The following is a 26,103-nucleotide window of genomic DNA, read 5'->3' as shown; positions in this document are numbered from 1 at the left end:
GCACCTGCCAACTACAGAGGACAAGAGGGTGACCTTCCGGGTGCCCCCAGTCCAGTCCCAGCACACACGCTGGTGCAGGACGAAGTGGAAACGTGCTCCCCTGCCGGGACACAGTTGACGTGGGAGACGCCTGCCTGCTACGCGCGGCCTGCAAAGCCAGGCCAGGCCTGGGAGCCAAGGACAGAGGGGACCCTGGAGCCACGATGGGCAGTGTGGCTGGGATTCTGAGCCAGGCGGACTCGAGGGGGTTCTGCGGGCTGGGGGGCAGCGGGGGCCGCCCACCCCCCCTGCTGTTGGGGTCGCCTCAGGGCAGGAGGCGCTCAGGAGGCGCCGGGAGCTCGGGCAGCGTGGCGACAGCTCGCTCGCAGGGGGCTCAGGAAGGAGAAGAGTCCTCCTGCTTCCACCTCTTCCATGACTTGTGATTGTTTTAAAAAGAAATTAATGCCGGCTGTGATTTTTTGTTAAGTTGTCACTTGGAACAAACTCCATGAAGCAGCAAATGAAGCTTTCCCCTTCTCTGAGCTCAGTGTCGCCTGTGATTGGGGTCCCCGCACACTCGTCCCTTCAGCGCCCCCAGTTCTCCCTCCGAACAGTTGGATTCGTCTTTAAGTAGATAGCCGGGCCTGTCTTCCACGTTCAGAGCCTGGAGTGGACGTCAGCTGGGCTTCCTACGGAGGGTTCCGCTGTCCTTGCCGCGTTCCTTGTCCGGTTGTGGTGATTGTCTCTTCTCTTCTCTTCTCTCAAGGGACGATGATGACATTAACGACGTTGCCTCGATGGCCGGGGTGAACCTGTCAGAAGAAAGTGCAAGAATACTGGCCACAAATTCCGAGCTGGTGGGCACGCTAACGAGGTCTTGTAAGGACGAGACCTTCCTCCTCCCGGCTCCTTTGCAGAGAAGGATATTAGAAATAGGTGAGTGGACATAGAGCCCTCTCTGGAGGTTTGTGTGGCCGTGTCATGGACTTGGGGTGCACTGTGACCCCAGTGAAGACTCGGTATAAAGTTGCCCTTCTCCCAACTCTGCCACTGTCCGCATGGCTGACCCTGATGGCTCTTCGGCAGTTGAAGTGTGTGTAGACCTCCCCACTTTCTGCCCTCCCCGGGGGCCTGCCTTGGCTGCCAGGAGGGTAGGTAAAGCAATGACTGCTGGGGAGAGAAAATCCAGTGAATTGGGGAGGAAAGAAGAGTGCTTTTTTTGATTGTAAACACTTGTTTTCATCACCTGACCTTTAACCCCAGGTAAAAAACACGGCATAACGGAATTACATCCAGATGTAGTAAGTTATGTATCACACGCCACGCAACAAAGGCTACAGAATCTCGTAGAGAAAATATCAGAGACGGCTCAGCAAAAGAACTTCTCTTACAAGGTAATGTTGCTGTTTTCCCAGCGGGGAGCCCTGTGTTGTTGCTTCTCTGCCTGGTATCGTCTGGGTCCCTTCTTCCCATGTCGGCTGAGGTGACCACCGTGCCCCTGGGGCCTTTTTGAATTTGTTTTGAATTTGTTTTCAGTTTTTCATAAAAATAGATGTCAGGAAGCTTTCATTTCTTTTATCCACGTGGTTTTCTCTGCTGCCCTGTAAGTGGGCTCGGGAAGGTGGAGTGGAGAGGGACGTGTGGGGATGCTCTGTGGGGATATTTCCTGGGTTGGGATGAGGCAGGAGGTGAGCCCGTGCAGCTCTGAAAGTGGAGTCTTCCTCCCTCTTTCAACCCTGGAGAAGAAGAGCTCCCTGGAGCGGGGCCGCCATCGAGCCTGCAGAGCCCGGGTGGCAGCGTCCTCTGTCGCGACTCTGGGACGCTGCCCTGCTCCGTGGAGCGTCCCCTCGAACCAGAGCCGGCAAGAGGCAGGTTTTCATGCAGAAAACACCTTCGTCTTCCAGTGATTGCACCTTCAAAGTAAAAACATTCAGGCCACTTGTTTTCAAATTACCTTATGGCATTGCAAAAATACTGAAAGTAATCAAACACCAATGTGCCTAAAATGGAAAATTCCCTGTGAGCTCCCCAAAATCACCCACATCAGACTCTTCTGTGCGTTTACTCCTGCAGTAGCCCTTGGGGTGTAGGGTCGGTCTGGTGAATGCCGTGTGGTTGGGGTGCACCAGCAGCCACTAAAATAAACCTGAGCAGAGGGGTCGTACGCAGACTGGTCGTCTGTGCCGCACATGTTTACTTGCTCACTTCCTGAGTTTATGGTGAAGTGCACCTTTACCTGTCCTGCAGGATGATGACAGGTACGAGCAGGCCAGCGACGTCCGGGCTCAGCTTAAGTTCTTCGAGCAGCTCGATCAGATTGAGAAGCAGAGGAAGGACGAACAGGAGCGAGAGATCCTAATGCGCGCAGCGAAGGCAAGTGCTCAGGTGTGGTGAGGGCCAGTGGCCCCCACCGAGAACCCACATGGGCTGTGGGTCTCAAGGGGGCCACCCGGGGTTTGCCGTCTGTCAGAGGGGAGCTGTGAAGGGGCCTCAGTCACGTGGCTTCAGCACACTCCCACGCCAACTCCTGGCGGTTCCTGACCTCCCATGTTCTCCAGGCATCGCTGCTGTTTATACACAGAGATTTACGCAGTGTGCTCCCTTCGTGACACCTCATCTGGGCTGTCGCGAGCTTTAGGCACTGCGTGACTCTTGTGTGCACTTTACTGCAACATTCAGAGCCAGGTGTGCACACCTTGTCACACTGCAGCTCCAGGGCGGAGGGAGGAGGGCGCGGGCCAGTGTGCGCGTCTCCTCCCTGGTTTGTGGGACCAGCGGCTGAGCCCAGCCTGTCTTCTTGACGTGGACAGGCTGCTGCCAAGGCCAGCTGATTTCCCATCATATCCCAGTGGTACTAATTTTCTTAAGAATGAGGCTTTTTTCGTGATTTGCAACCTGAAGTTTCATCTTTTGGCTGTAAGAATTTAAGAAATTGAATATACATTTTGTCTTCTGACCTAGATGTTAGTATATAATTTGCAAGCTGATGATTTGTTAGATGATAAAGATTTTGGTGATAACTTACTTTTTTTCTCTCCTTTTTTCAAAAATAGTCTCGGTCCAGACAAGAAGATCCAGAACAGTTAAGGTTGAAACAGAAGGCAAAAGAAGTAAGCTTTTTCAGTCATAGAGTCTTGAAAATAGCACATACTTGCAAATATGGTCCTTTCATTGGAAACACCCAAAAAAAAGAGAGAAAGTGGAAAGAAACTATGGTATTTCTGTACAATGGGCATTTATATAGCTATTTAAAATGTTTACAGAGTTTAAAGGGTATTGTATCAGTGATATTTTCATGTGCAAAGAGCTTGTGTCCTTTTAAATTTCACAGCAGTTTCTCTTTGGGTGACTTTTAACTTCTCCCTGTTTTCTGGGGCATTTATTGCTTTTAAAAAAATTTTTGATTTTTTCTGATCATTAATTTGATTACTGTTTAAAAAGTCAAAATCTTTAATTATAATTTAGAAAATTTCTTGGCGTGTATGTATTACTCATAGTAAACAAACGTGTGTGAAACATGTCACTTGCTTCCTTTTCAAAACCAAGATGCAGCAGCAGGAGCTGGCTCAGATGAGGCAGCGGGACGCCAACCTCACGGCGCTGGCAGCGATCGGGCCTCGGAAAAAGAGGAGAGTGGATTCTCCGGGGCCGGGATCAGGGACAGAGGTACAGCGGTGCCGTGGGGCCTGGGAGAGAGCTTGGGGAGCACCCAACAGCTAAATTCTTGGTGGAGACAAACCCATAACATTTGCTTTCTTAACGTTTACATATTGTCTCACTTCCCTTTAAATGTTGTTTTACATTTGATACTTTAAATCCAAAGCAGCTTATTTATGGATCTCAAGTGTGCTGAAAGTTCAATGTGATGGGGTTTAACCCTGACTGTGAAAGGAAATTGGGAAAATTACAACTATCAGAAGAAATACTTTAATGGCATTAGTAGTTCTTGTGGAGAAGTATACACGAGATAAGCTCTTGTAGAAGAATGGATAATAATAAGTAGTACAAAGAAGAGGAGTTTGTACCTGTACAGATTTTAGTTTTCTGTTCTGTTTTCCTGTCTTTTACTTCTGTAATGGCTTGAAAACCCAGTCTTAAAGTGCTGTCAGTTGCCTTTTAAGTAAAATTCCAGGAGGAAAGAAAGCAGTCTGTTAGATCTGCCCACTTATTTTACCCTTCCTGGTGCTCTCGGAACGTTCCTAGATCTGAGCCTCCATCTGGCCTCAAGGATGGCCGCTGGCGTCTGGAGCTGCTTCCTGGCGGTGGTCTCCCAGTTCTGCGTCTTTTATAGAGTCGGGTTTGCCAGCTCGCTCTTTTCCATCAGCCCTCTGCGGATGTGCTCCCTCGTCTTTTGGGGCCGGCCATCATTCTGTCCTCGTTGGCTGCACGTGATGTCTCCCTCTTCTTTGATTGTTGGTGCTCCTCGAATTTTATCCTACTAGGAGCTTGCAGAGCCCCTGGGATCCATGAGTCGGGGTGTTCATCATACTTGGGATATTTCTCACCGTTATTTCTTCAGATGTTTGTTTCTGTTCTGATCTCTCTCTCTTCTCCTGGGATCCCAATTGCATGTGCATTTGACCTTCTGATATTGCCGTGTAGGTCTCCAACACTGCTTTTCTTCAGTCTTTTTCTTCTCTGCTCTTTGGACTGGGTGCGTTCTCCTGTTCTCTCTTAAGGCCCCCCGGCCGCCTGCCGTCTCCAGTCCGTGGCTGAGCCCATCCGGCGCAGTTTCCATTTGTTAATAAACTTTGCAGTTCTAGGATTTTCATTTGGTTCTTTTCTGTGGTTTCTAATTCTTTGCTTAGATTCTCTGTCCACACATTCATTGAAATCATATTTTCCTTAATTATTTAAATGTATTTAGGAAACCTGCTTTGAAGTCTTCGTCAAGTCCAACATCTCAGCCACCTCCGGGTCAGTTTCTTTTGGCTGCTTCTTCCCTCGACTGTGGTCGCATTTTGGTTTTTCTTTGCTTGTAGTGATTGCCGGTTGAATGACAGACTGTGTGGACATTTGAGAGGCTCTGGGTTCTGCCATCTTCCTTTGAAAGTGTTGATTTTTGTTTTAGCAGCGAGACCCTTGTGCAGACTGGTTGTTAGGAAGGATCTGGGCAAAGCCCCTCTCACGTGGTGGGACCACCTCCAGCTCTGCTTTCCCTGTCATGTCTGGGCCTGGTCAGGGCGGGTCTTCGAAGGCAAGGCTGCTGCTCCTGGGAGATGCTGTCCTCACATCTCAGCTGGCTGCCAGGGAGGTCCCGAGGTCTTCCCCCTCCACGGGGCTGGCACGGCTCCCCCAGCAGCTGCTGTCTGCCTGCTTCTGGGGTCTTGCCCTGCATGAGGCCCGAGGACCCCTCTGCCTGCACAGCTCCCTCTTTTCTGATGCTCTGCCTCACAGATCCCAACCGTCCCGAGTCTCGTCTCTGCTGCTGAGCTCCGTGGAGCTTCCGCACTCTGCTCTGCTCTGCTCTGCCTCCAGCTCCTGGAGCCAGGCGATTGCGGGGCCCGAGAGCTTCCCTTCTTTCGGGGATCACAGTCTCCTGCTGCCTGTTCCCCTCTTGAGAACAGGCACCTCATATGCTTTGTCCAGTTTCACTGTTGTTCATGGCAGGGCTAAAAACACCCATGATTTGTGCCTAAAATGACCAGCATGTCATGTGGAACTCCGACAGTCTGGGATAAAACCCTGGTTCTGCCACATACTCACTGTCTGACCTTGAACAAGGTGCTTGACCTGTTGGAGCCCTAGTTTTCTTGTAAAATGAGGCTCCCAGCACCTTTCTGAAGGTCTTCTGTGAGGCCTGCAGATAACGGTTGGTTCACAGGGTGTTTGTTGGATGCCCTGACAGGAGGATGGAGGATGGAGGATGGAGTCGTGGGCAGGTGGCTGCAGCCCGGCTTCCAGGACCTACTGCTTGTGGAGGCCCAGCCGGAGTTCCAGGAAACAGCCAGGTGCTGAGGCTGATGTGAGGTGACAAACGTCCAGAAACCTGTTTCAAGTAGATAGAGAGGCCTTTTCTAGAAAGGTGATGTGTAAGCCGAGACCTGCAGGGTGAGCTGAGGCCCAGCCGTGTGGGAGCGGAACTCCCAGGGGCTGCTGGGGAGGAGCAGGGAGCCGCCAGCAAGGGGTGCTCGGGCCGAGAGCCCCAGCAGGGGCCTGTCCCAAGGCCCGAGGCTGGCGGCAGGTACGGAAAGTTCCTGAGGAAGGACTGAGAGTCGGCAGGTCGGGTGGAGAGAAGGAAGAATGGCTCCTGGAGAGTTCACGGGATAGGAAGGGCCCCAGGTAGAATTAGAACTCAGTGTCTAGCAGGCCCCCCGGCCAGTGTGGGAACCTCTGTGCCCACAGGTCAGCCAGGGGTGGGAAGGGGTTGGGGGGGATGGGGATAGGGCACTCCTGCGAGCCACTGGGGGTAGAGCATCTCAGCTTGGGTTTGCCTGTCGTTTCCTGATGAGAGTCAGGCTGTTGCCCTGGATAAGGTGCCCTCTCGGGGCAGTGTGTGGGAGCCGATGAACTACTGCCCCTTGTTGGTGGCGATGCTGCCCACCAGGTTCCTGCCCCACAGCGCTCCCATTTCCCCTTGGTAATCGTGTGCATCTTGTGGGGAGAGCTGAGCCTGGCTGACATCCTGCTTCTCACGCTCTCACCCACTGATCTGAGCCCACCGCCAAGGCCCCTGCCTGCACCCGGAGCTACTGTGGCATTTGCGCGAGGATTTTGTTTCCATCTTGTCACTTACTAATTGGAATTCTACTGTAAAGATAGCTCTTCCTTCTCCTTACTTCTATCAGTGTGGACGCATGCATATTTTATTCTATAGGGTACAGTCAAATACTACCATTTTTTATTTTGTTGCTTAAATGGCCCCAGTTTTGGTCACAGTGAGCTCGATCTGGTTGGCTGCGGCCCCTTTTGTATGCCCCCGTGGTTGACTTTCTCCCACAAAGTGCCGCGGTCCCCTTATACTTTCCCTGCCGAGCTGTGGCGTCAGCTGTCGCTCCAGCATGCCTTCTGTTGGAGAACGGTCTTTAGAAATCGAAGTCTGAGCACATGGGGTATCCTTGCCTTGGGACCCCTCCGAGGATGGAGTGAGGGAGTCCACACACTGCCATGCAGTGACACGCGGCTCTGTGTTAAAACTGATACTGTGGACCTTTCGCTCTGACCCCCGTACCACCAGGCTCATTCTGGCTTCCCCTGTTCTCATCATCCACAATGTATTTACTCATTTATTCACCGTCAGTGAAACAAAGGCGCTAATAGAATGCAACCTTACATACGGTTTGGTTGTCACTTTCAAGTCAAAATGCTGCGTTCCAGAGTTCCTTAGCAGAGTTCTCTTCTTGTCAGTGCCCGTTGGGGTGGCAAGGCGACTTCTGGGGTTGTCGGCTCCGGCTTATATCCCATTAAGGGTTCCCCAGCCTCTTGGGTTTTTTAACTGTTGATTTTTGGGGATGAAAGATGCCGCGGTTCCACGTGAGAGCTGCACAAGACGTGGGCGTGGAAGGGTCACTCGCCCTTCGCCCTCACGTGTATGTTTCCTCACCTCCCAGTGTGGACGCCTGTCTGCAGTTCATGCTTCTCACTCCTTGGTGGTCCTGGAACTTGCTCCAGGCTGGCTCACAGAGACTTCCCCACTCCTTTCTAGGTGGGGCCACAGCTCACCCGCCTGCCCTGTACTGTGGCCTTCAGGATAATCTGGGCATACGTGTCCAGGTGCGGCTGGAGGCAGCCTCCCAGGTAAGGATGTCGCCAGATATGACCAGTTTCCCCTCAGGAAGATCGCACCAGGTTGCCTTCCTGCCAGCACCGTGGGCGATCACATTTCCTCATAGCCGGCAGCAGTGGTGTCCTGCCACTCCGGTGAACATGCCGTGGTGGCGTGGCAGGCAGCCGCAGCTTGCCCCCACCAATCTCGAGCTTGGGGCTCCTACCTCCTTTCTCTGCTTCTGGCCACTTGACTTGTTTTGTCTTGGACTTGGTGTGTTCGTTGTTTCTGTCTTTATTTCCTTGTAGCTGCTGCAAGCTTTGTTTGTAAAGGTGGTCGCTGTGTTACTTGGTGTGTAAATATTCGCACGTGTTTCATCTTCCCCATGGCTTGTAGCCTTGAAAGGTGACCATCAGATGTCCTGTTCTGGCTTGAATTCTACTTTTCCAGTATCAAGATTGTTGCCCTTTCTCTCTGTTTCCATCAGCCTGGAATACCTTTGTCCGTCCCTTTATTTGAGGCCTTTCTCAATCACGTTGTTTTAGGTGTGTCTTACGTACAGCATATACCTTGGTCTTGTTTTGTGAACCAAATTGAAAATCCTTTTCTTTTAGTAAGTGAGTTATTCCGTTCACCATTATTGACATGTTTGGTCTTGACCCTATTAGAATGCTTTATAATTATGTCTAATCTGTTACATTTGTTTTGTTTCTATGAGATGTGTATTTTTTTAAATCCCTTTTTATTGCAGTGGTTTTATATCTGGTATATATTTTACATATATATGTTACACATATATTTAACAAAATTTGCCATTTTAACTATTAAAAACTCTTTTCTTGCAATGGATGAAACATTACTATTATTTTGTTATTAGTGATACTCCAGAGCTTACATGGAGTTCACTCTTTGTGTTGTACAATTCTATGGGAGTTTTTTTAATTTTGGTAACACAGATGCAAACTAAAATGAATCACCCTAACCACTGGGCACACACAGTTCAGTGCTGTTAGGTACATTCGCCTGCACACACCCTGCAGCCACCAGCAGCCCCTGTCCCCTTCGCCCAGCCCCTGGTGAGCGCTCCTCTACTTTGTGGCCCTAGGAATTTGCTTACGCTAGATATTTCATGTAAGTGGAATTCTGCGAGGTTTGTCATGTAGTGTCCAGCTTATTTCATTCAACATAATGTTTTCGAGGTTTATCCATGTTGCGCCCCGTCTCTGAGCCTCGTTCCTTCTTAAGTCTGAAAAACGGTTGTCCGGATGAACCTCCTCTTGGCTGCTGTGAACAGTGATGTGACAGATACTGTTTGGTGTGCAAGGGGCAGTTTGCGTCTCTGCTTTCCAGTCATTGGAGTGTATCCCTAGACGTGGACTCGCCAGGTCATATGGTTATTCTGTATTTAACTTCTGAGAACAGCCAGTTTTCCACTCCACTTTACGCACGCATCAGCAGTGCACAAGAGTTTGAATTTCTCCACATCTTCTCCAATACCTGATACTTGCTTTTCTTTTCTTTTTTTTTATTTTGAAATAAATTCAAAGTTATAGGAACAGTTGCAAAAACAGTACTAACCCCATACACAGAATTCCATCGTACCCTGACCCCCCTCCCCTGATATCTCAATCCACCAACTTTAACATGCTGTCACATCACTGTTTCTTTCCCTCCCTCCCTCCCTACCATCCATCATCTGTTGCTCTGTCTTCTGAACATATGAGAGCTAGCTGCACACATCCTTGAACATACACTGTAATTCATGTATACACTTCCCAAGAACAAGAACATTCTTTTATGCAATCCCATTAAGCGCAGCTAAGAAGTACAAGAGATTCAACAATGATACGAAGCTTGCATTCTATATTTCCTTTTCCTTATGTCTCAACTGTGTCCCTTTGAGCCCCCTGTCCTCTATCCTCCAATCCCATCCAAGTTCATCCTTGGCATTCGGTTGTCATCTATTTAGACTGTCTTTTTTTTTTCAATTGTGGAAACATATATACAGCCTTAATCTTCCCATTCCACCCCCTTCCTAGCCTTCCATTAGTGGGATTAATCACATTTAGAATGTTGTAATGCTCTTTCCCACCATCCATTACTAGAAATTTCCCTTCACCTCAAACAGCAACCCTACACTCATTTCTTAACTTCCCATTGCCCCTTCCCCCATTTCTCTTAACCCAAACTCTACTTTTCATCTCTATGGTTATATTCTCTGATATTTTCTTTGTGTTTACTGTGGGGCTTAAAATTAACCTCTTAAATCCATATCAATCTTGTTTTTCTTTGATACCACCTTCACTTCAATAGGACACATAAACTATGTTCCTATACTCCTCCATTCCCCCACCTTTATATAGTTGTCTAAAATTACATATTTTACCTTGAGTTCAAAACCACTGATTTGTCATTAGAGTTTGTGTATTTTTTATCATGTAGGAAGTAATTAGTGGAGTTACAGTTCAAAAATTATTGACTTCTATTTGTATTCCATTGTGGTTGGAGAATGTGCTTTGAGTATATTCAATTTTTTTTTTTTTTTTTTTTTTTTTTTTTTTTTTTTTTTTAATTTTTTGAGGCTTGTTTTATGTCCCAGCTTATGGTCCCTTCTGGAGAAAGATCTGTGATCACTGGAGAAAAATGAGTGTCCTGGTGATTTGGGATGTAAGGTATTATATATGTCACTTAAAATTCTCTTTATCTCTTTCTCCTTTCTTTGTTTCTCCCTTTAGTGTCTGAAGTAGGGCAGGTCTTTTATTGGCAAAGACTCTCAGCATTTGTTTGTGAAAAATTTATGCTCTTCCTCAGATTTGAAGGAGAGTTTTGCTGGATAAAGTATTCTTGGTTGGAAATTTTTCTCTCTCAGAATTTTAAATATATCGTGCCACTGCCTTCTCGCCTCCATGGTGGCCTCTGAGTGGTCACAACTTAGTCTTATGTTGTTTCCTTTGTATGTGGTGAATTGCTTTTCTCTTGCTGCTTTCAGAACTTGCTTCTTTTTTTCAGTATTTGAGAGTCTGATCAGAATATGTCTTCGAGTGGGTTTATTTGGATTTATTCTATTTGGAGTTCACTGGGCATTTATGCTTTGTGTATTTATATTGTGTAGAAGGTTGGGGAACTTTTCCCCAACAATTTCTTTGAATACTCTTTCTAGACCTTTACCCTTCTCTTCCCCTTCTGGGACACCAATGAGTCTTAAGTTTGGACGTTTTATCTGTCATATCCCTGAGATCCATTTCGATTTTTTCGATTTTTTTCTCCATTCTTTCTTTTGTTCTTTCACTTTCTGTTCTGTGGACTTCTAGGACACTGAGACGTTGTTCAGCTTCCTCTAGTCTTGTATTGTGAATATCCAGAGTCTTTGTAATTTGGCCAACAGTTTCTTTTATTTCCATAAGATCTTCTGTTTTTTTGTTTACTTCTGCAATGTCTTGTTTATGCTCTTCTAGGGTCTTCTTTATGTCGCTTATATCCTGGGCCATGGTCTTCTTGATGTCCTTTAAATCCTTTGCCATGTTTTCATTCCTCGATTGTAGTTCTTTGATTAATTCTGCCAAGTACTGAGTCTCTTCCAATATCTTGATTTGTGTGTTTGGAGTTGGATTCTCCGTATAGCCTGGTTTTATCATATGCATTAAGATTTTCTGTTGTTTTTGGCCTCTTGGCATTTGCTTTGCTTGATAGGGTTCTTTCAAGTTGTAAAAAAAAAAAAAAACCATCTAATTTTTCAGAAACACAGTTTGGTGGCGTACACTTTTTCTAACTAACCAGCAGATGGCGTCTGAGTCACCTGTACCCCTCAAGTCAGTTGTCCACCTTGTCCCCGCAGTGTGTGGGGAAATGATTCTTGTGGGGTTCAGTTGGAGAACTCAGTTTGGGTGTGTTGCTGGAGCCATCTGCCCTGAATGTGGGGTGTGTATACGGGTGGCCAGGGAGGAAGGACAGCTTTAATATTCAAATTCCCCAGGTTCCCGGAGATTAAAGGCCGCTGCTAGAGTCTAAGCCTTCATTTCAGTTCAGCCCCAGACCCTCTCTCTCGCTGTCCCACAAACCACTGGACTTGGCTTAGTGTCCCTGGGTTCTCTGAGCGTGTCCCCCCGCCCAGCCGCGATCCTCTAGGACCTCTGCCAAGGGAATGCCATGCTACGTCATCAGTGCGCGCCGTCCCTCAAGGGAAGCCCTGGGCTGCCGGGCTGTGCTAGGGCGCTTTCAGCCTGATGCAAAGATGGCCGAACGGGGCGTCTCCACACCCCCCTCCTCGCACAGTTCCTCCTTCCCAGCTCCGGGACAACTGGCGGGGCTCTGGGCTGTGGGCACGGCCCCGGGCAGGAGTTTATCCAGCCCTCCGGGGAGCCAGTTGCTAGCCGCGGGGTTTCTTTCTGCTTCTGGCTCTCCCCTCCGTTCCCCCGGCCCCGAGGGTATCTGCAGCGGGCTGTCTTCCAGGCCAGACACCGAGAGGCCGGCCCAGCCCCCTCTTGCTGTGTTTTACTGCGTGGTTCCCACGGTCACAGCTGCAGCCGCTCCTGGGTTTTTCCCTTTTTTTTTTTTTTTTAAAAGAGCCCGTCGGTCGCCAAACGCCAAACCCTGGCTCCCCCAGACCACCGCGTGGCTGCGGGTCTTCCAGCCAGCTTACTCACTCGTTTCAGAATGCAGGCTCCCAGTTTCACCAAGTATACGGCCCCTGTGGAACCAGGAGACCTCGTCCAGCTGGCGCATCACTGTAACCGGTATTCTGGGTCACTTTCTGGTTTTTATCTAGTGTTTTTCACGGAGGTGTTTTTTTGCCCTGTCTCACCTAGCTACCATCTTAGTTTCTCCCTCACTTGCTTTTCTTTAAAAATTTTTTTTTTTATTAATAGCCATCTTGCCTTGGAGGTACAGCATAGTAGATAAGGGTGTGAGCTCTGGAGTCAGAAAAATAATAGCTCTTCTTGTGGGTGTGAAGTGGCATCTTGTTTTGGTTTTGATTTGTGATGACCAGTGATGTTAAGCATGTTTTTGTGTGTTTATTGGCCATTTGTCTGTCTTCTTTGGAAAATGTCTATTCAGGTCCTTTGCCCAATTTTTAATTGGGTGGTTTGTCTTTTTGGTTGTTGAGTTGTAGGTGTTCTTCATAAAGTCTGCATATTAAACCCTTATTAGATAAATGACTTCCAAATATTTTTCCCATTCTATAAGTTGTCTTTTCATCTTCTTGATAAAGTCCTTTGATGCACAAAAGTTTTAAAGTTCTACGAAGTCCAGTTTATCTAAATTTTTCTTGCTTGTGCTTTTGGTGTCACATCTAAGGATTCATTGCCAAAAATAAGTCCTGAAGATTTTCACCTGTGTTTTCTTCTAAGTGTTTATGGTTTTTGTTCCTACTTAGGGTGTCACTTTGGGTGAATTTTCGTGAATGGTGTGAGGTAGGGGTCACCCTCGTCTGTCACATGTGGAGATCCAGTTTTCCCAGGACCCTGTGCTGAAGAGGTTTTCTCCTCAGTGCGTGCGCTCGGTGCCTTTGTCGGCCACAGAGGTGGGGGCTTTTTCTGGACTCTCAGTTCTGTTCCCTTGATCCATAAGTTTGTCTTGATGCCAGGGCGCCACGATTTTGATTACTGTGCCTTTGTAATAGTTTTTAAAATTGGGAAGTGTATGTGAGTCCTCCCAACTTTCTTTTTCGTTTTCAAGTTTGCTTTGGCCACTAGGGCCCCTTGAGAATCCTTATGAATTTCCATTTCTGCAAAAAAGGCTGCTGGAGTTTTGATAGGTATTGCATTGTATCTATCGATCGTTTTGGGTAGCATCAACAGCCAACAATGTTAAGGCTTCCAATCCATGAATACAGGATGTCTTGCCATTAATTTAGGTCTCCTTTGATTTCTCACGGGCGGCGTTAGTTTTCAGTGTACAGGTCTTTCATATCCTTAGTTCATTTTTTTCTAGATATTTTGTTCTTTTAGATGCTGTTGTAAATTGTCTTGTTTTTTTTTTTTTTTTTAAATTTCCTTTTTGGTTTGTTCATTGTTGGTATATAGAGACATCTGATTTTTATATATTGATCTTGTACCCTGTAATTGCCTAAATTCTTTTTGATTCTTTGGAATTTTCCTGTTGATTCTTTGGAATTTTCTCTATATAGGATTATGCAATTTGCAGCTAGACATAGTTTTACTTTTTCCTTTCCAAACTAGATACTTTTTATTTATTTTTCATGCCTGATTAGTCTGGCTAGAACTTCCAGTACAGTGGTGAGTAGAAGTGGTGAAAGTGGGCATCCTTGTCTTGTTCCTGAACTTGAGGAAGAGCTTTCAGTCCCTCATGGTTGAGTATGATGTTAGCTAAAGGTCTTTCATCTGTGCCTCTTGCCATGTTGAGGAAATTCCCATCTATTCCTAGTTTTCTGAGTGCTTTTTTCAAGAAAGGGTAAAGAAATGCTGCATCATTGATAATGATAATCATGTGTTGTTTTTTTTTTTTTTCCCATTCCTCCTATTAATGTGGTATATTACATTGATTTTCTTCTTTTGAAGCATAGCTTTTTTTTGCTTTGGTACATCACATGACATCTGGTTTATTAAAGACTCAATTCTTGGGCCCATTTGATATCCATGGTCAGGCATTTAGTTTCTTTCAGGGTCCAGTAGCAACTGGGCACACCACGTAATTGGGTGTATGGTCCTATTCTAATACCTCTGCGTCTCCCACACACGGGGCTGCGTACATGGCCTCAGTATCTTGCACCTTCCAGGTCTCCCATGGGGACTTAATCTCTGCAGTTCACCGAGTGTCACAGGATGGTTTTGATTTGCGTTTTTGGTAGGGAAGGGTGGTTCCAAGGGCTGCACTCAGTAGGGATCCCCCATTGGCTACCTGCCAATATGGGGGACCTCCCCCCTTTTGGACAAGTATTTGTTTATTCTTCTTATTTTTTTAGTTAGAGAAGTTATAGGTTTACAGAAAAATCATGTAAAAATATGAATATGCATATGAAAATTCATTTCTGGGATAAATCCCATTTGGTCTTGTATATAATCCTTTTAATGTGCTGTTGGATTCAGTTTGCTATTTTGTTAGGATTTTTGCATCTATATTCATAAGGGATATTGGTCTGTAATTTTCTTTTCTTGTGATTTTTTTTCTGACTCATCGGTGTAATGCTGGCTTTGTAGAGTGAGGTAGGAAGTGGTCCTTCCTCTTGCATGTTTTGGAAGAGTTTGAGAAGTATTGGTGTTCATTCTTCTTTCAGTTGGTAGAATTTACTGGGAAATCCACCTGGTCCTGGACTTGTCTTTGGGAGGTTTTTGGTGATTGATTCAAAACACCTTCCCTTCCCCCACCTTTTTTTCCGTTTTTAATTTAGCCTTTTTATTTCTTTAAATACATTTTTATTATGAAATTTAACATATATACTTAATAGTGATAATTTTCAAAGTACATTTTAACAGGTAGTTAGCAAATTTCAAAGAATGTTATGGGTTACAGTTCCATAGTTTCAGTTCTTTTCCTTATTGTGAAATACAAGATATATACAGAAAGGTGATAACTTTCAAAATACAATTTAACAAGTAGCTGTAGAGCAAATTTCAAAGAATGTTACTGGTTACAGCTCCACCATTTCCATTATTTCCTTCTAGCTATTCTAATATCCTAGCATCTAAAAAAATTATATAAAGATTCAGTATTCGTAATCCTTTGTTAAATCCCTTTCTCTCATTTAATCACTTTCTTGATCTTCAGGGGTGTCTGGGCACTGCCCACTAACTTGTTCATGTTGAAAAGGGGGGGTCGGCATTATGGGGAAGGGGCTGCATCTGATTGTTATTCTTAGAGTTGTGCGTTATTGGTCTATTATTGGTCAGAGTCACTTATTTGTTTCTAGGAATTTGCCCATTTTCTCTATTTTATGTAAGTTGTGTATTCTCATTATAATCCTTGTTATTTTCAGAAGTATAAAATGTCATCACTTTCATTCTTATTGTTGTCTTCTTTTTTTCCTGGTTGTCTAGCTAAGGATTTGTAAACTTTGTTGATCTTTTCAAAGAACCAACTGTGGTTTCCTTGATTTTCTCTATTTTTCTATTCTCTCTTACATTTAGCTCTGCTCTGATGTTTGTTATATCCTTCTTTCTGCCCCTTTTGGGTTCAGTTTGCTCTTTTTCTAGTTCCTCAAGGTGGGAAGTCAGGTTATTTACTTGAGATCCTTCTTTTTTAATGAGAATTTACAGCTATAAATTTCCCTCTGAGCACTGCCTTTGCTGCCTCCCATAAGTTTTGGTATATTGTGTTTTCGTTTTCATTCATTTCAGGGTATTTCCTAATTTCCCTTGTGATTTCTCCTTTGAGTTACTGGTTGTTTGCATGTGTTGTTTAATTTTCACGTATCTGTGAATTTTCCAGATTTCCTTATGCTACTGAGTTTTGGCTTCATTCCATTGGGGCTGGAGAAGGTACTTTGTATGATTTCAGTCTTGTTTTGTGACCTAATGTACGGCCTATCCTGGAGAATGATCCATGTGCCTAGAGAAGGGGGCTCTGCTGCTGGGTGGGGTGTTGTGTACGTGTCTGCAGGAAGTCCTCTTTCCTTCTTGATCTTCAAGTTAGATCTTCTGCCAGTGTTGAAAGTAGCTGTAGAACTGTCTCTCACCCTTCCAGGCTATGTTTGCTTCCTGTGTTTTCAGGTACACGTGTTTATAATCGTTATGTCTTCTTGACGTGTTGACCCTTTGGTCAGTACATAATGCCCTTCTTTGTCTCTTGTAACAGTTTTTGACTTTAAGTCTGGTATTTGTACAGCTACCCCAGCTCTCATTTGGAGGCTATTTCTGTGGAATACTTTTTTCCATCCTTTCACTTTCGACCTACTTTTGTCTTTCAATTTAAGGTGAGTCCCTTGTAAACAGCATATAGTTGGGCCATGCCTTTTTATCCATTTGTCACTCTCTACTTCTGTTTGCATTTAAAGTAACTATTGATAATGCAGGACTTCTGCTGTTTTGCTCTTTGTTTTTTGTGTGCCCTACTTTTTCCCCCTATTTCCTCCGTTACTTCCTACTTTTGTATTCAATTGATCTCGGTAGTGAATCCTTTTGAATTCCTTCTTCTTTCCTTTGGTGTGTATTTTTTAGATATTTTCTTTGTGTTTACCATAGAGCTTAAATTTAGTCTGTAACTTCAATAGACTACACAGCTATTGTCTCATACTTCTCTGTCCCCCTTATGTTCTTATCACACATTACATCTTTATGTAAGTTATGTGCTCCTAGATATAGATTTGTAATTACTTAATGCATTCATGTATTAAATCATGTCAAATAAAGAGTGCAGTTTCAAACCAAAAATTCAATGATACTCTTCATTTGTCTTTTCCAGTGGTAGCTACCTTTGCCCGACATCTTTTATCTCTTCACAGAGTTTCGAGCTACTGTCTGGTGTCCTTTCCTGTGGATTGGAAGGGCTCCCTGTAGCATTTCATGCAGGGCAAGTCGAGTGGTGAGAACTTCTTCATCTTTTCTTTTTCTTGGAGTGTCTTACCCCTCGTTTTTGAAGGACAGTTTTGTTTGGATATGGAACTGTTGTTTTGTTTTCTTTCGGCTATTCGGTCACCCACTGCCTTCTCACCTCCGTGGTTTCTGATGAGAAATTGGCACTTGGTCTCCTTGATGGTCTCTCATAAGTGACAAGTTGCTCCTTCCTGCTCTGGCTGCTTTCTTTGGCTCTCGGCAGTTCTGTTATGATGTGTCTCGGTGGGTTTCTGCCTGGAGTTGTTGAGATTCTCAGATGTGCATATTCGTGTTTTTGTCGGTTTGGGAAGTTTTCGGCCATTTCTTCAGCTGTTCTTTCTGCTCTGCTGTCTTTTCCTGTGTGACTCCCCTCGGTGGTGCCTCAGGCTCTGTTCATGTCTCTTCATTCTTTTCTTCAGTTGTCCTCTCTTCACATCAGCTGATTCTTTCCTCTCCCAGCTCAAATCTGCTGTTGAGCAAGTCTGTGGAATTTTAGATTTCAGTTGTTTTACTTTTCAGCCCCAGAATATATCTGTTTGGTTTCTTGTTATAATTCCTGTCTCTTTATTGAAATTCCCATTTTGGGCATATATTATGCTCCTCTTTCCCTTAGTTCTTTGTCCATGTTTTCCTTTAGCTCTTGGGGTATATTTAAATTGTTTCAAAGTTTGTCTCTTGTGTCTGCTGTCTGGGCTTCCTCATAGATGATTTCTTTTGCTTGATTTTATTCCTGCATATCGACTGTCTTGTCCTGTTTATTTGAATGCCTTGTAATTTTTGTTGTTGTTGTTGTAGCAATCAGGACATTTCAGTGTTTTAATGTTTTAACCCTGGAAATAAAATTCTTCCCCTGCCACAGGGTTTGCTGTTCTCCCCGCCTTGTTGAAGGCTGTGGGAGGGTATTGTGTAGTCTTTACGGAAAGACTGTATTCCTTCCCGTGTGTCGTCACTGAAGTCTCTCTCTGTGGCTTGTGTTTGGCTGGAATCAGGACAGAGTTTTCCCTGAAAGCCAAGACCCAAGAGCAGCAGCGACATCCACAAACCACCTCCCCTCCCAGTCCTTACAGGTTGGCTCAGTGCTGGGGTCCTACTTCCAGATGCCGCTAGCCTCGCACGGACCCTCGGGACAGTCCAGGGCGACGACCCAAGTCTCCTCGGCTCCTTTGGAACATGCATCTTGCCCTGGGTGTGCATGTGGCCTTCTAAATTTCCCTGTATACGAAGACATTCCGAGCCCCACTTCCGAGGATCCCCAGAAAGTTCCCCACGGCTTCTGCTCCAGGCTCCAGGAGCTCTATTGTGTGTCTTGACAGAAACCTTTTGGCCCAGGTGGCTGCAGCTTGATGGTCCCCTTGGGGTGTTCATGGCTGTCCCTGCCCCTTTCCTGCCCAGAGCGAGCTTGGGACAGGACAGGCAGAGAATACAGGGTGCAGTGCTCCCCCAGGACGTGGGGGCCGGGGCCTGCCCTGAGTGCGCGTGGGGCTCGGGCCCGTGGGTGCACCATGAGGCTCTCCTGCTGCTCATAAGCGGCCTTTTCCTCGACCAGTACTTTCACTTGGTTGCTGTCACATTTGACTCTTCTCCCGTGTTCTGAGAAAGTTGCCTCTGCCGGTTTCTGCTTGTATTTTTCAGCGTTTCTGATTTTGGATTTTCTTTCTCTGCCATCTTGCTGATGTTACTTGAGATGTATATTTTTACTCTTTACTTTAAAAAATAATTTAGAATGTAGGAAGGTTTGCATTTTTGTTGTAGGTATTACTTTTGTATGCACATCTTTCTAAATGCTCGCATCCCCTGCTTTAACTTTGCCTTTTTTTGTTGGTGTGTCCCTGTCTCTCCCCTGCTGGCCACACAACAGTCGCTGAGCTTGTTGTGCCTTCCTCCTCGCGCCCCTTCTCCCTTGTCACGCACCTGTCGTTCGTGTCCCCCCTTGCCCTCACGTGTTCCTGTGTGGGATGTCCACATACCTGTGTTTTAAGTGCTTGCCATCAGCCTGTTTGCTGGTTTCCGTCCTCTAGTAAATTCCTCGGAAGGGCCCATGGGTGCTGATGTCCCTGGAGCTTTGGGTGGTGAGAACTGGTTTTCTGTAGCCTTGATAATACTTGAAGAAGGACAGTTTGGACACAGAATCTTTGCTTCACACCTTCTTTTGTGGTGCTGTCCCCTTGTTGCCTTGGAAAGCCCAGTGCCTTATCTTTATCTTTGAAAACCAATCACTTGTCAAGGCTATGCCTGAGTTGGTTTTTCTGGATTAATTTTTCAGGGACCCATCAGCCATTTTAATGTGTGGATTTTCTCTTTTTATATTGCTGCAAAGTGTTCTGGATTATAATCTAAATATTCGTTCTGTTCCACTGTTTTTTCTTTAGAGACTCTGATAATATGTTTTCCTCCTTTGCTTGTCTTCCACTCCCACTGCCTTTTCTCTGACCCCTTTTTCCTTCTTTCTTACCTCATTTTCATTGTCTCAGCTGCTTTCCTTCACTCAGTGCCCATTTAAACATTTTCGTTTGATTCTGTTCTCCCTTGGACCTTGGACTTGAGTCTTGGGGTTCCTGTAAAAAAAGTCATCCCAGACTTGGAGCAAAACAGCAGAGATGTGTCCTGTCTCTCTGCCTGGGAGCTCTGGGTGGGCCATGGACGTCTGTGGGGCTTTAGCCCCACCTAGGTGCCTATGATTTCTTCAGCTCTGAGATGGTTTGTCTCCTTCCACCGTTTCTTTCATTTCTTTATCTTTTTTGTCTGTTTCTTCCTTAATTTTTGGGTTTTTTGATTGAAGGGGATTTTTCATATCCTGAATGTTTGCTTAAGTAGTTTTTATTTTCTCTGGAGTGTTGTCTTACAGTTTTCTTCTGTCTTTCCCAGGTGAGTTTATCTCGGCTGACGTGTGTGGAATTCCGTTTTCTGTTTTTTTCCTGGCTCTTTCTGGATTTGCTCACCTGCCTCTTGCTTATGTTGGGGTGTTACAAGAGTGTAGCTTAGTGGCGCTCTCTTCTGACAGTATGGCAAAGCCCAGGTAGCTTATCAGATTGATTTTGATTTTGGTGGTTTGGGGAGGGACTAGAGTCCAACTCTGAGCTGCTCCTTTGTCTTCAGGGCCCCAGAGTCCCCCATTTGCTTCTCGCCCTTCATCACCCATGCCCCCAGCTGGTTTCGGAAACTGCTTTGCTGCTTCTGTGCGCCAAACACCGCCCTGTCCCAGACCTGGGGTGCTGAGCCTTCTGCCGCTGCTGCTGCCTGGCTGTGGCCTCCCCTCGAGGCCTTCTCCGTGCACCTGTGCCCAGACCCTCTTGGGGAGCCTGGGTCAGTGGGCCTGGGGTCTGCTCTTCCTGGCCGTCATCTTGACGCTTGGGTGTATTCTGTCTCCAGGTCAGGCTGACAGTGTGATTCCCCTTCAACCACAGGCAAGCGATGCTCATTTTCTTAAGCTGAGTGCCAGCGCGTTCTGATTACTGTTACTCTCTACAGCATATCATGTGTCATCTGCATTGTGTGTGTGTTACACGTGAGGTAGGAGATGGACTCGCGGCCCCAAGCCCTGCCCTGCAGGTGTGGACGCATTTGCAAATGGAGCCTTCGAAGACATTTTTGGTCTAGGTGCTCAGCACGACTGAAGTCCTTATGAGCAGGGGAAAGTGGACACGGATGAGAGCCACAGTGAGGGCCCAGACACCAGAAGTCAGCAGAACCCAGAGGAGAAGAGGCCACCCCGTGCCTCGCCACGTGATGGAAAAGCCACTGGCCCAGGAGTGTGGCAGGCGGCCCCGGAGCGCTGTGGTTTTAGGCGAGAAAGCATCACCTCAATGATGAACTGCGAGCCAGTCAGTTCCCACTGTTGAAGCCAGCCCGGTGCAGGGTGTTCGTTCCAGCAGCTGGGACACTACGCAATTGGGTACACGCAAGTTTCAAGACTGGCGCTGTTGTGAAGGCAAGCAGAGCTGCCACGTTGGAACTTTTGCCATTGTAAGCAGCCCTGGCACCGTTGGTACCGAGCTGGCACTTTGACCCGACTGCTTGTCACTTGGCTGCACTGTGGGAAGAGGTGGAGTACATTAGGAATGCCTTCCCACTCACCTGAAAACCACTTTCCGGATACTCTGGGCTGCTCGAGTGGGGGCTTATCGCTGAAGGACAGACCTGGGGCCCACCGTCCCCACAAGTGGGAGCATTCCTCCGAAAGCTGGTCCGGCATCACCCCGAGGGAGGGTTGTGCCACCAGAGACCCAGGTGCAGTTGGCGGTGGCATCTTTTAAACCCCTTGTCCACAGTGGTCATTCCAGCGCCCCTCTACTTGGCACCTTCCCACGTCCAGCCTTCTCTCCAGCAGCCTGGCTTTGCTGGGTGCCTCCGAGCCTCCCCAAGTAGGGCTCCAGGTCCAAACCTGTACATGTCCCCTGAGAAAAGCAGCAGGTTTTGCTGCTCGGGGTGGCTGCTGCCAGAAGCTCTTTATGGAGAGCTGCCTTCCAGCCCCCTGCCCTGGAGAGCGACCCGCGGTGCTCTCTTCGAATCCTGCACTAATAAAGAAAATGCAACCGTGGGGTGGAGACACATGTCTGCCTTAATATGCACGAAGGAGTAAGGAGTCCGTGGCCCCAGAGCTTGAGCAGGAGGGCGCTGAGGCTGACCGCAGCCACGCCTCACTGGCCGTGAGTGGCGTGGCTGCCTCTCCCAGCCCTGCACCGCGCAGCCCCCTTGCAGCATTCACAGGGAGGATCATTCCCAACCTTTGAAGCTGCTGCGGAGGGTACACTGAAGACACCATTGCAGTTTTCACACTCGAACCATCAGGAGACAGAAACTGAGTTTCCGGTGTCAGGGATGCAGACACCACATTCCAAATGGGGAAGCAGAAGCCTTCCGGTTGGGACTTCTGTAGTTTGTGTCCTGCAGAGCATTGGGTGCTTGCTGCTGCTCAGTGTGATGTACCTTCCAGAGAAACCACCCCCAGCAGCTGCCCTTTCTCTCAGAGAATAGCTGGGCACTCTGGCGGGGTCCACAGAGGGGCCTCTTCTTGGCCACGGGGTAACTGTCGTAACCACGGGCAGCCTGGCCTTCCTAAGGTGCTGCCAGCTTGCCCCGTCTCATGCCGGAAGTTCCTGGGGCCGGGACGTGAGGCTGTGCCTCCGTCTGCAGAGGCGGCGGGACAAAGCAGGCCGCCAGGCCCCAGGTGTTGCGCTGTCACATGGGTCCGCTGCTGGAGACCCTGGGATTGGTGATGCTGGGCTCCCAGCCCTGGAGCTGTTCAGCCTTTCCCCTTGGGGCGGGAACTGGCCAGTTTCTTTCCTCGAGCCCTGCAGGCCAGAGCGTGACCTCTGGAGAATTGTGGAATTGCACTGGGGCCAGCGCGAGCCTAGGGCCTGGCGGTGGGGGTGGGAGGCTCTGGGCCCCGTCCCCGGGTTCCTGGGGCACCCCTAGGGCTGCCCAGGGCCCCCACCGGGCCCTTGCCCCTCCGCGCACACCACTCACCTGACTCTCTCCTCCTTCCTCCCTAGGGATCGGGCCCGGGTGCGGTGGTCCCCGGCAGCTCTGGCATTGGAGCCCCCAGACAGTTCACGCGACAAAGGATCACACGGGTCAACCTCAGGGACCTCATATTTTGTTTAGAAAACGAGCGCGAGACAAGCCATTCACTACTGCTCTACAAAGCATTCCTTAAGTAACATGGGAGAGAGCACGGTATTTTTGATGGTGACGCCTGGGGACGTTTTTATATATTTGCAGATTACGCCTTTTTGTAACAAGCAAATGGGATATTGTTTAAAAAACAGCCACCTCTTTACAATGGAACAGTTTTATATTCCTGTTTATAGATCAGCCCTTCAGTATGAAAGAAAACACATTTCTGTAACAGAGAACAGAGGCCTGTGGATACTCCTAGGGGACAGTGAAATCCTAACTCATCTTTGATTGAGTGGCCTTCTTGCCAAACAAGCCATATATAAAGACTGATGGAATCGTTTAGCAAATAATTCGCTGCCCTCTGTCAGCTCGTAGCAGTTTTTACATTATTTGTGCATTTTGGTTTCGTTCACCCTAACTTACTACATAGGTGTATGTCTACAGCAGATGACCTCATTTCGTTTATTTTATTTTTATACTAGCCAGTTGGCAAAGCAAACTGATGTTTTTAGACTATTTATCGCCCCCTTCCGCCCTCCCCTCCGTGCGGAATTCCTGAGGAACTCTCAGTTCCTTGCAGAACCACCGCCTCGATCCCAGCGTGCTTCACGGAGGCCGAGGCCCGGGGCTGGCGGGCTCCTTCTGAATGTGTTCTCAGCATCTGTACAAATGCATTTTATTTGCTCTAGTTTGTAAAGCTGTAAAGTTAAAAGAAATGAAAACCTTTTCAGCATAAATATATTTTACTTGCACTGTGTTTTTTAGCTAAAAGTGAAAGCTTAGATTAAATAAAATCAAAGTTGAGAAGAATCATCAAGAGACTGTTTCTCAGTGTGAATCAAGTGTTGAAAAATGGGTGGTGTATTTTGTCAGTGATTGTACATAGTTTTGGGCACGCACGAGAGACTGGCTGTGGACAGGACCTTATTTTGCTAAGAGACGTGTGCAGGCCGTGGCCGCCCTCCCAGATGCCCGAGCAGAGCCCTGCTTTGTACCTATTTTTTTATTACAAATATACTAATTGGTTCTTTATATTTTCAGAGGTTATTGTATTAAATTGTCTATGGATAGTACTTTTATGACTGTAAATACATTGGCTTTCTCCGTGTGAATTCTCACATTAGACTTTAATTCGCGCGTGTGAACTGAATGCTGATCAGTATTTTTTACCCACCTGAGAACTGTTACGCCTTTTATTTTGTCTTTTAGGAAATACCCGTCTTTCCATTTTTTCATGTAAATTTTGCACAGTTATTTGTTCATATGTAAATATTTTACTTTCAAAAATGAAGTTTTTAATTGCTATTGTTTTATATAGGATTGAAAGAAAATTAACTCCTTTATTAAAAACAAATTTATCTGTATTTGTTTGCCTATTTTTCCCAGCTCTCCAGTTTTAGATTCTGCTGCCAGAGACTCAGCCTGTGCTCCTGCTGAGGGGTTTGTTTACGAGCTGCTCGTTAGGGTCAGGAGCTAAAACCCCATGACTCTAGCAGGACTAGTTTTACCTCCGAGGACAGGACGTCCCAGGGCACGGAGCATGTGTCGTCTGTCAGGGCACCACTGTGGAGAGGCAGGGGGCCTGGGGCAGGCCCGTGGGGTAAGCCTGGCTTAGGCAGCCGGATGGCCTGCCCTGCCTCCCCGGGGGCACATGTGGGGGGCCCAGACACCGACCCTTACACCCCCCTCACGGCCTTCCGCGTGCCAGAGGCAGCTCGTGACAAAATTTAAGTTGGACTCCAGCTCTTTCCCATTTGCTTTAACTACTTAAACAGAGCTACAGAAAGAGGTGGGTTTATTTATGAGTTACGGTGGGAAGCAGCTTTCATCTGGATCCTGGGGTCTCGGATCGTGTTGGGGCATTGCCGGGAGGTGCGGCAGGGCTGGTTTCCAGTTTCTCTGCCTGAACACGCCCAAGGGACCCTACTAATTAGGTCATGCTGGGGCTTCCTTGCCAGCACTGATAGTTATTTTCACTACATTTTTGACCTGAAATAAGCTAGTGCTCAACTAACACAGTTGTACTTGACTTCTGAAAATGTGATGGAGTTTCAGCATTTCCTGCTCGGTTCGTCCCCTCTGTCCTCGGGCCAGGCATGGTCAAGGCATCTTGGGCTGATGTGAGGGTCCCCCCCGCCCCAGCAGAAGGAGGACCACAGGCTGGTTTGCTGGGGGGGCGGGCAGTGCGATATTATTTCTCTAGGTGGGGATAGGTCAGAAACTGGTCAACGACATCTGATCTCGCTACTTCCTTTCAGCAGTGCACCAGGTGTTTCAGTTGGGGAAGAAAAGCTGGAAGAAACAAGGCATAAAGTTTGGAAAGGAAGAAGGTAAAAAAATAAAATTTACAGGTGACACAATTGTGTACACAGAAAATGCAAAAGAATCTACAAATGTGTAACTGAAACTGATGTGTGAATTCAGCAAGGTCACGATGCAAAGTCAATTCAGCAAGGTCACGATGCAAAGTCAACTGTGATTCATATACTTTGCAACAAACAACTAGAAAATCAAAGAAAAAAGATGCCATTAACAGCAGCACCAAAACTATTGAATACCTAGGAATTAATTTAATGAGAGACGGATAAGGCCTCCACACTGAAATTAGAGAGAGAAATGAGAGAAGACTAAAAATGGAGATGCACACCTGTTATTCTGTCCAAATTGATACATGGACTCAGTGCTGTCCTGACTAAAATCCTAGCAGGGTTTTCATAGAAATTGACAATCAGATTCCAAAAATTTATATGGAAATGCAGAGGACTTGAAATGGTCAATCGAGAACAAAATGGGAGCACGTTTCACTCCCAGATTTCAAGACTTTCTGTAAAGCTACAGTGATGGAGACAGCATGGGGTTGGCTTAAGGACAGACACGTGAGCAACGGAGCAGAGAGAGGCTAGTAAAAGACCCAGGCCTCACAGTCCAGGTTTGAACGGAGGCCCCAGTGCAGTCCTGTGGGGGAGGCAGGTCTCTTCAGCAGAGGTTCCTAGCGCAACCAGACACCCTGTGGGGCAGGCGGAGGGGAATGAACCTCGGCTCACCATATGCAAAAACTAATCTGAGATGGATCCTATACCTAAAACTGGGAGCTGAAACTTGATATAGAGTTTCTAGAAGGAAATAGCAGAACATCCTCATGAGCTCTGGGCAAGGATTTCTAAGGATGCCAAAGGCACAATCCATCATGAAAAAATTGCTAAATTGGCTTCAAACTTAGAAACATCTGCTCATTAAAAGACATCCTTATTAAATAAAGTGAAGAGGCACACCGGAGACCGGGAGAAAATATTCGCCATGCAAGTACCTAAC

The 26,103-nt window shown here is 46.9% G+C and overlaps 1 protein-coding gene across 3 annotated transcripts in view; it reads left to right on the top strand.

Moving 5' to 3' along the window:
- The window catches only part of TAF4 (TATA-box binding protein associated factor 4), a 118,026-nt gene extending 93,871 nt beyond the window's left edge, over window positions 1-24,155 (top strand). The window contains exons 11-17 of one of the 3 annotated variants that reach the window (XM_037810940.1): window positions 746-915; window positions 1,243-1,373; window positions 2,227-2,352; window positions 3,033-3,089; window positions 3,526-3,645; window positions 7,625-7,716; window positions 20,542-22,658. In XM_037810940.1, the coding sequence (XP_037666868.1) occupies window positions 746-915; window positions 1,243-1,373; window positions 2,227-2,352; window positions 3,033-3,089; window positions 3,526-3,645; window positions 7,625-7,716; window positions 20,542-20,551 (706 nt within the window). In that variant the 3' untranslated portion in view covers window positions 20,552-22,658. The other 2 variants (XM_037810939.1, XM_037810941.1) reach the window with 2 other exon arrangements.
- The last annotated feature ends 1,948 nt before the right edge of the window (window positions 24,156-26,103 follow it).

The sequence above is a fragment of the Choloepus didactylus genome, chromosome 19 (assembly GCF_015220235.1).
Source record: "Choloepus didactylus isolate mChoDid1 chromosome 19, mChoDid1.pri, whole genome shotgun sequence".
Classification (NCBI taxonomy): Eukaryota; Metazoa; Chordata; class Mammalia; order Pilosa; family Megalonychidae; genus Choloepus; species Choloepus didactylus.
This window is presented reverse-complemented; position numbering and strand designations above follow the sequence as displayed.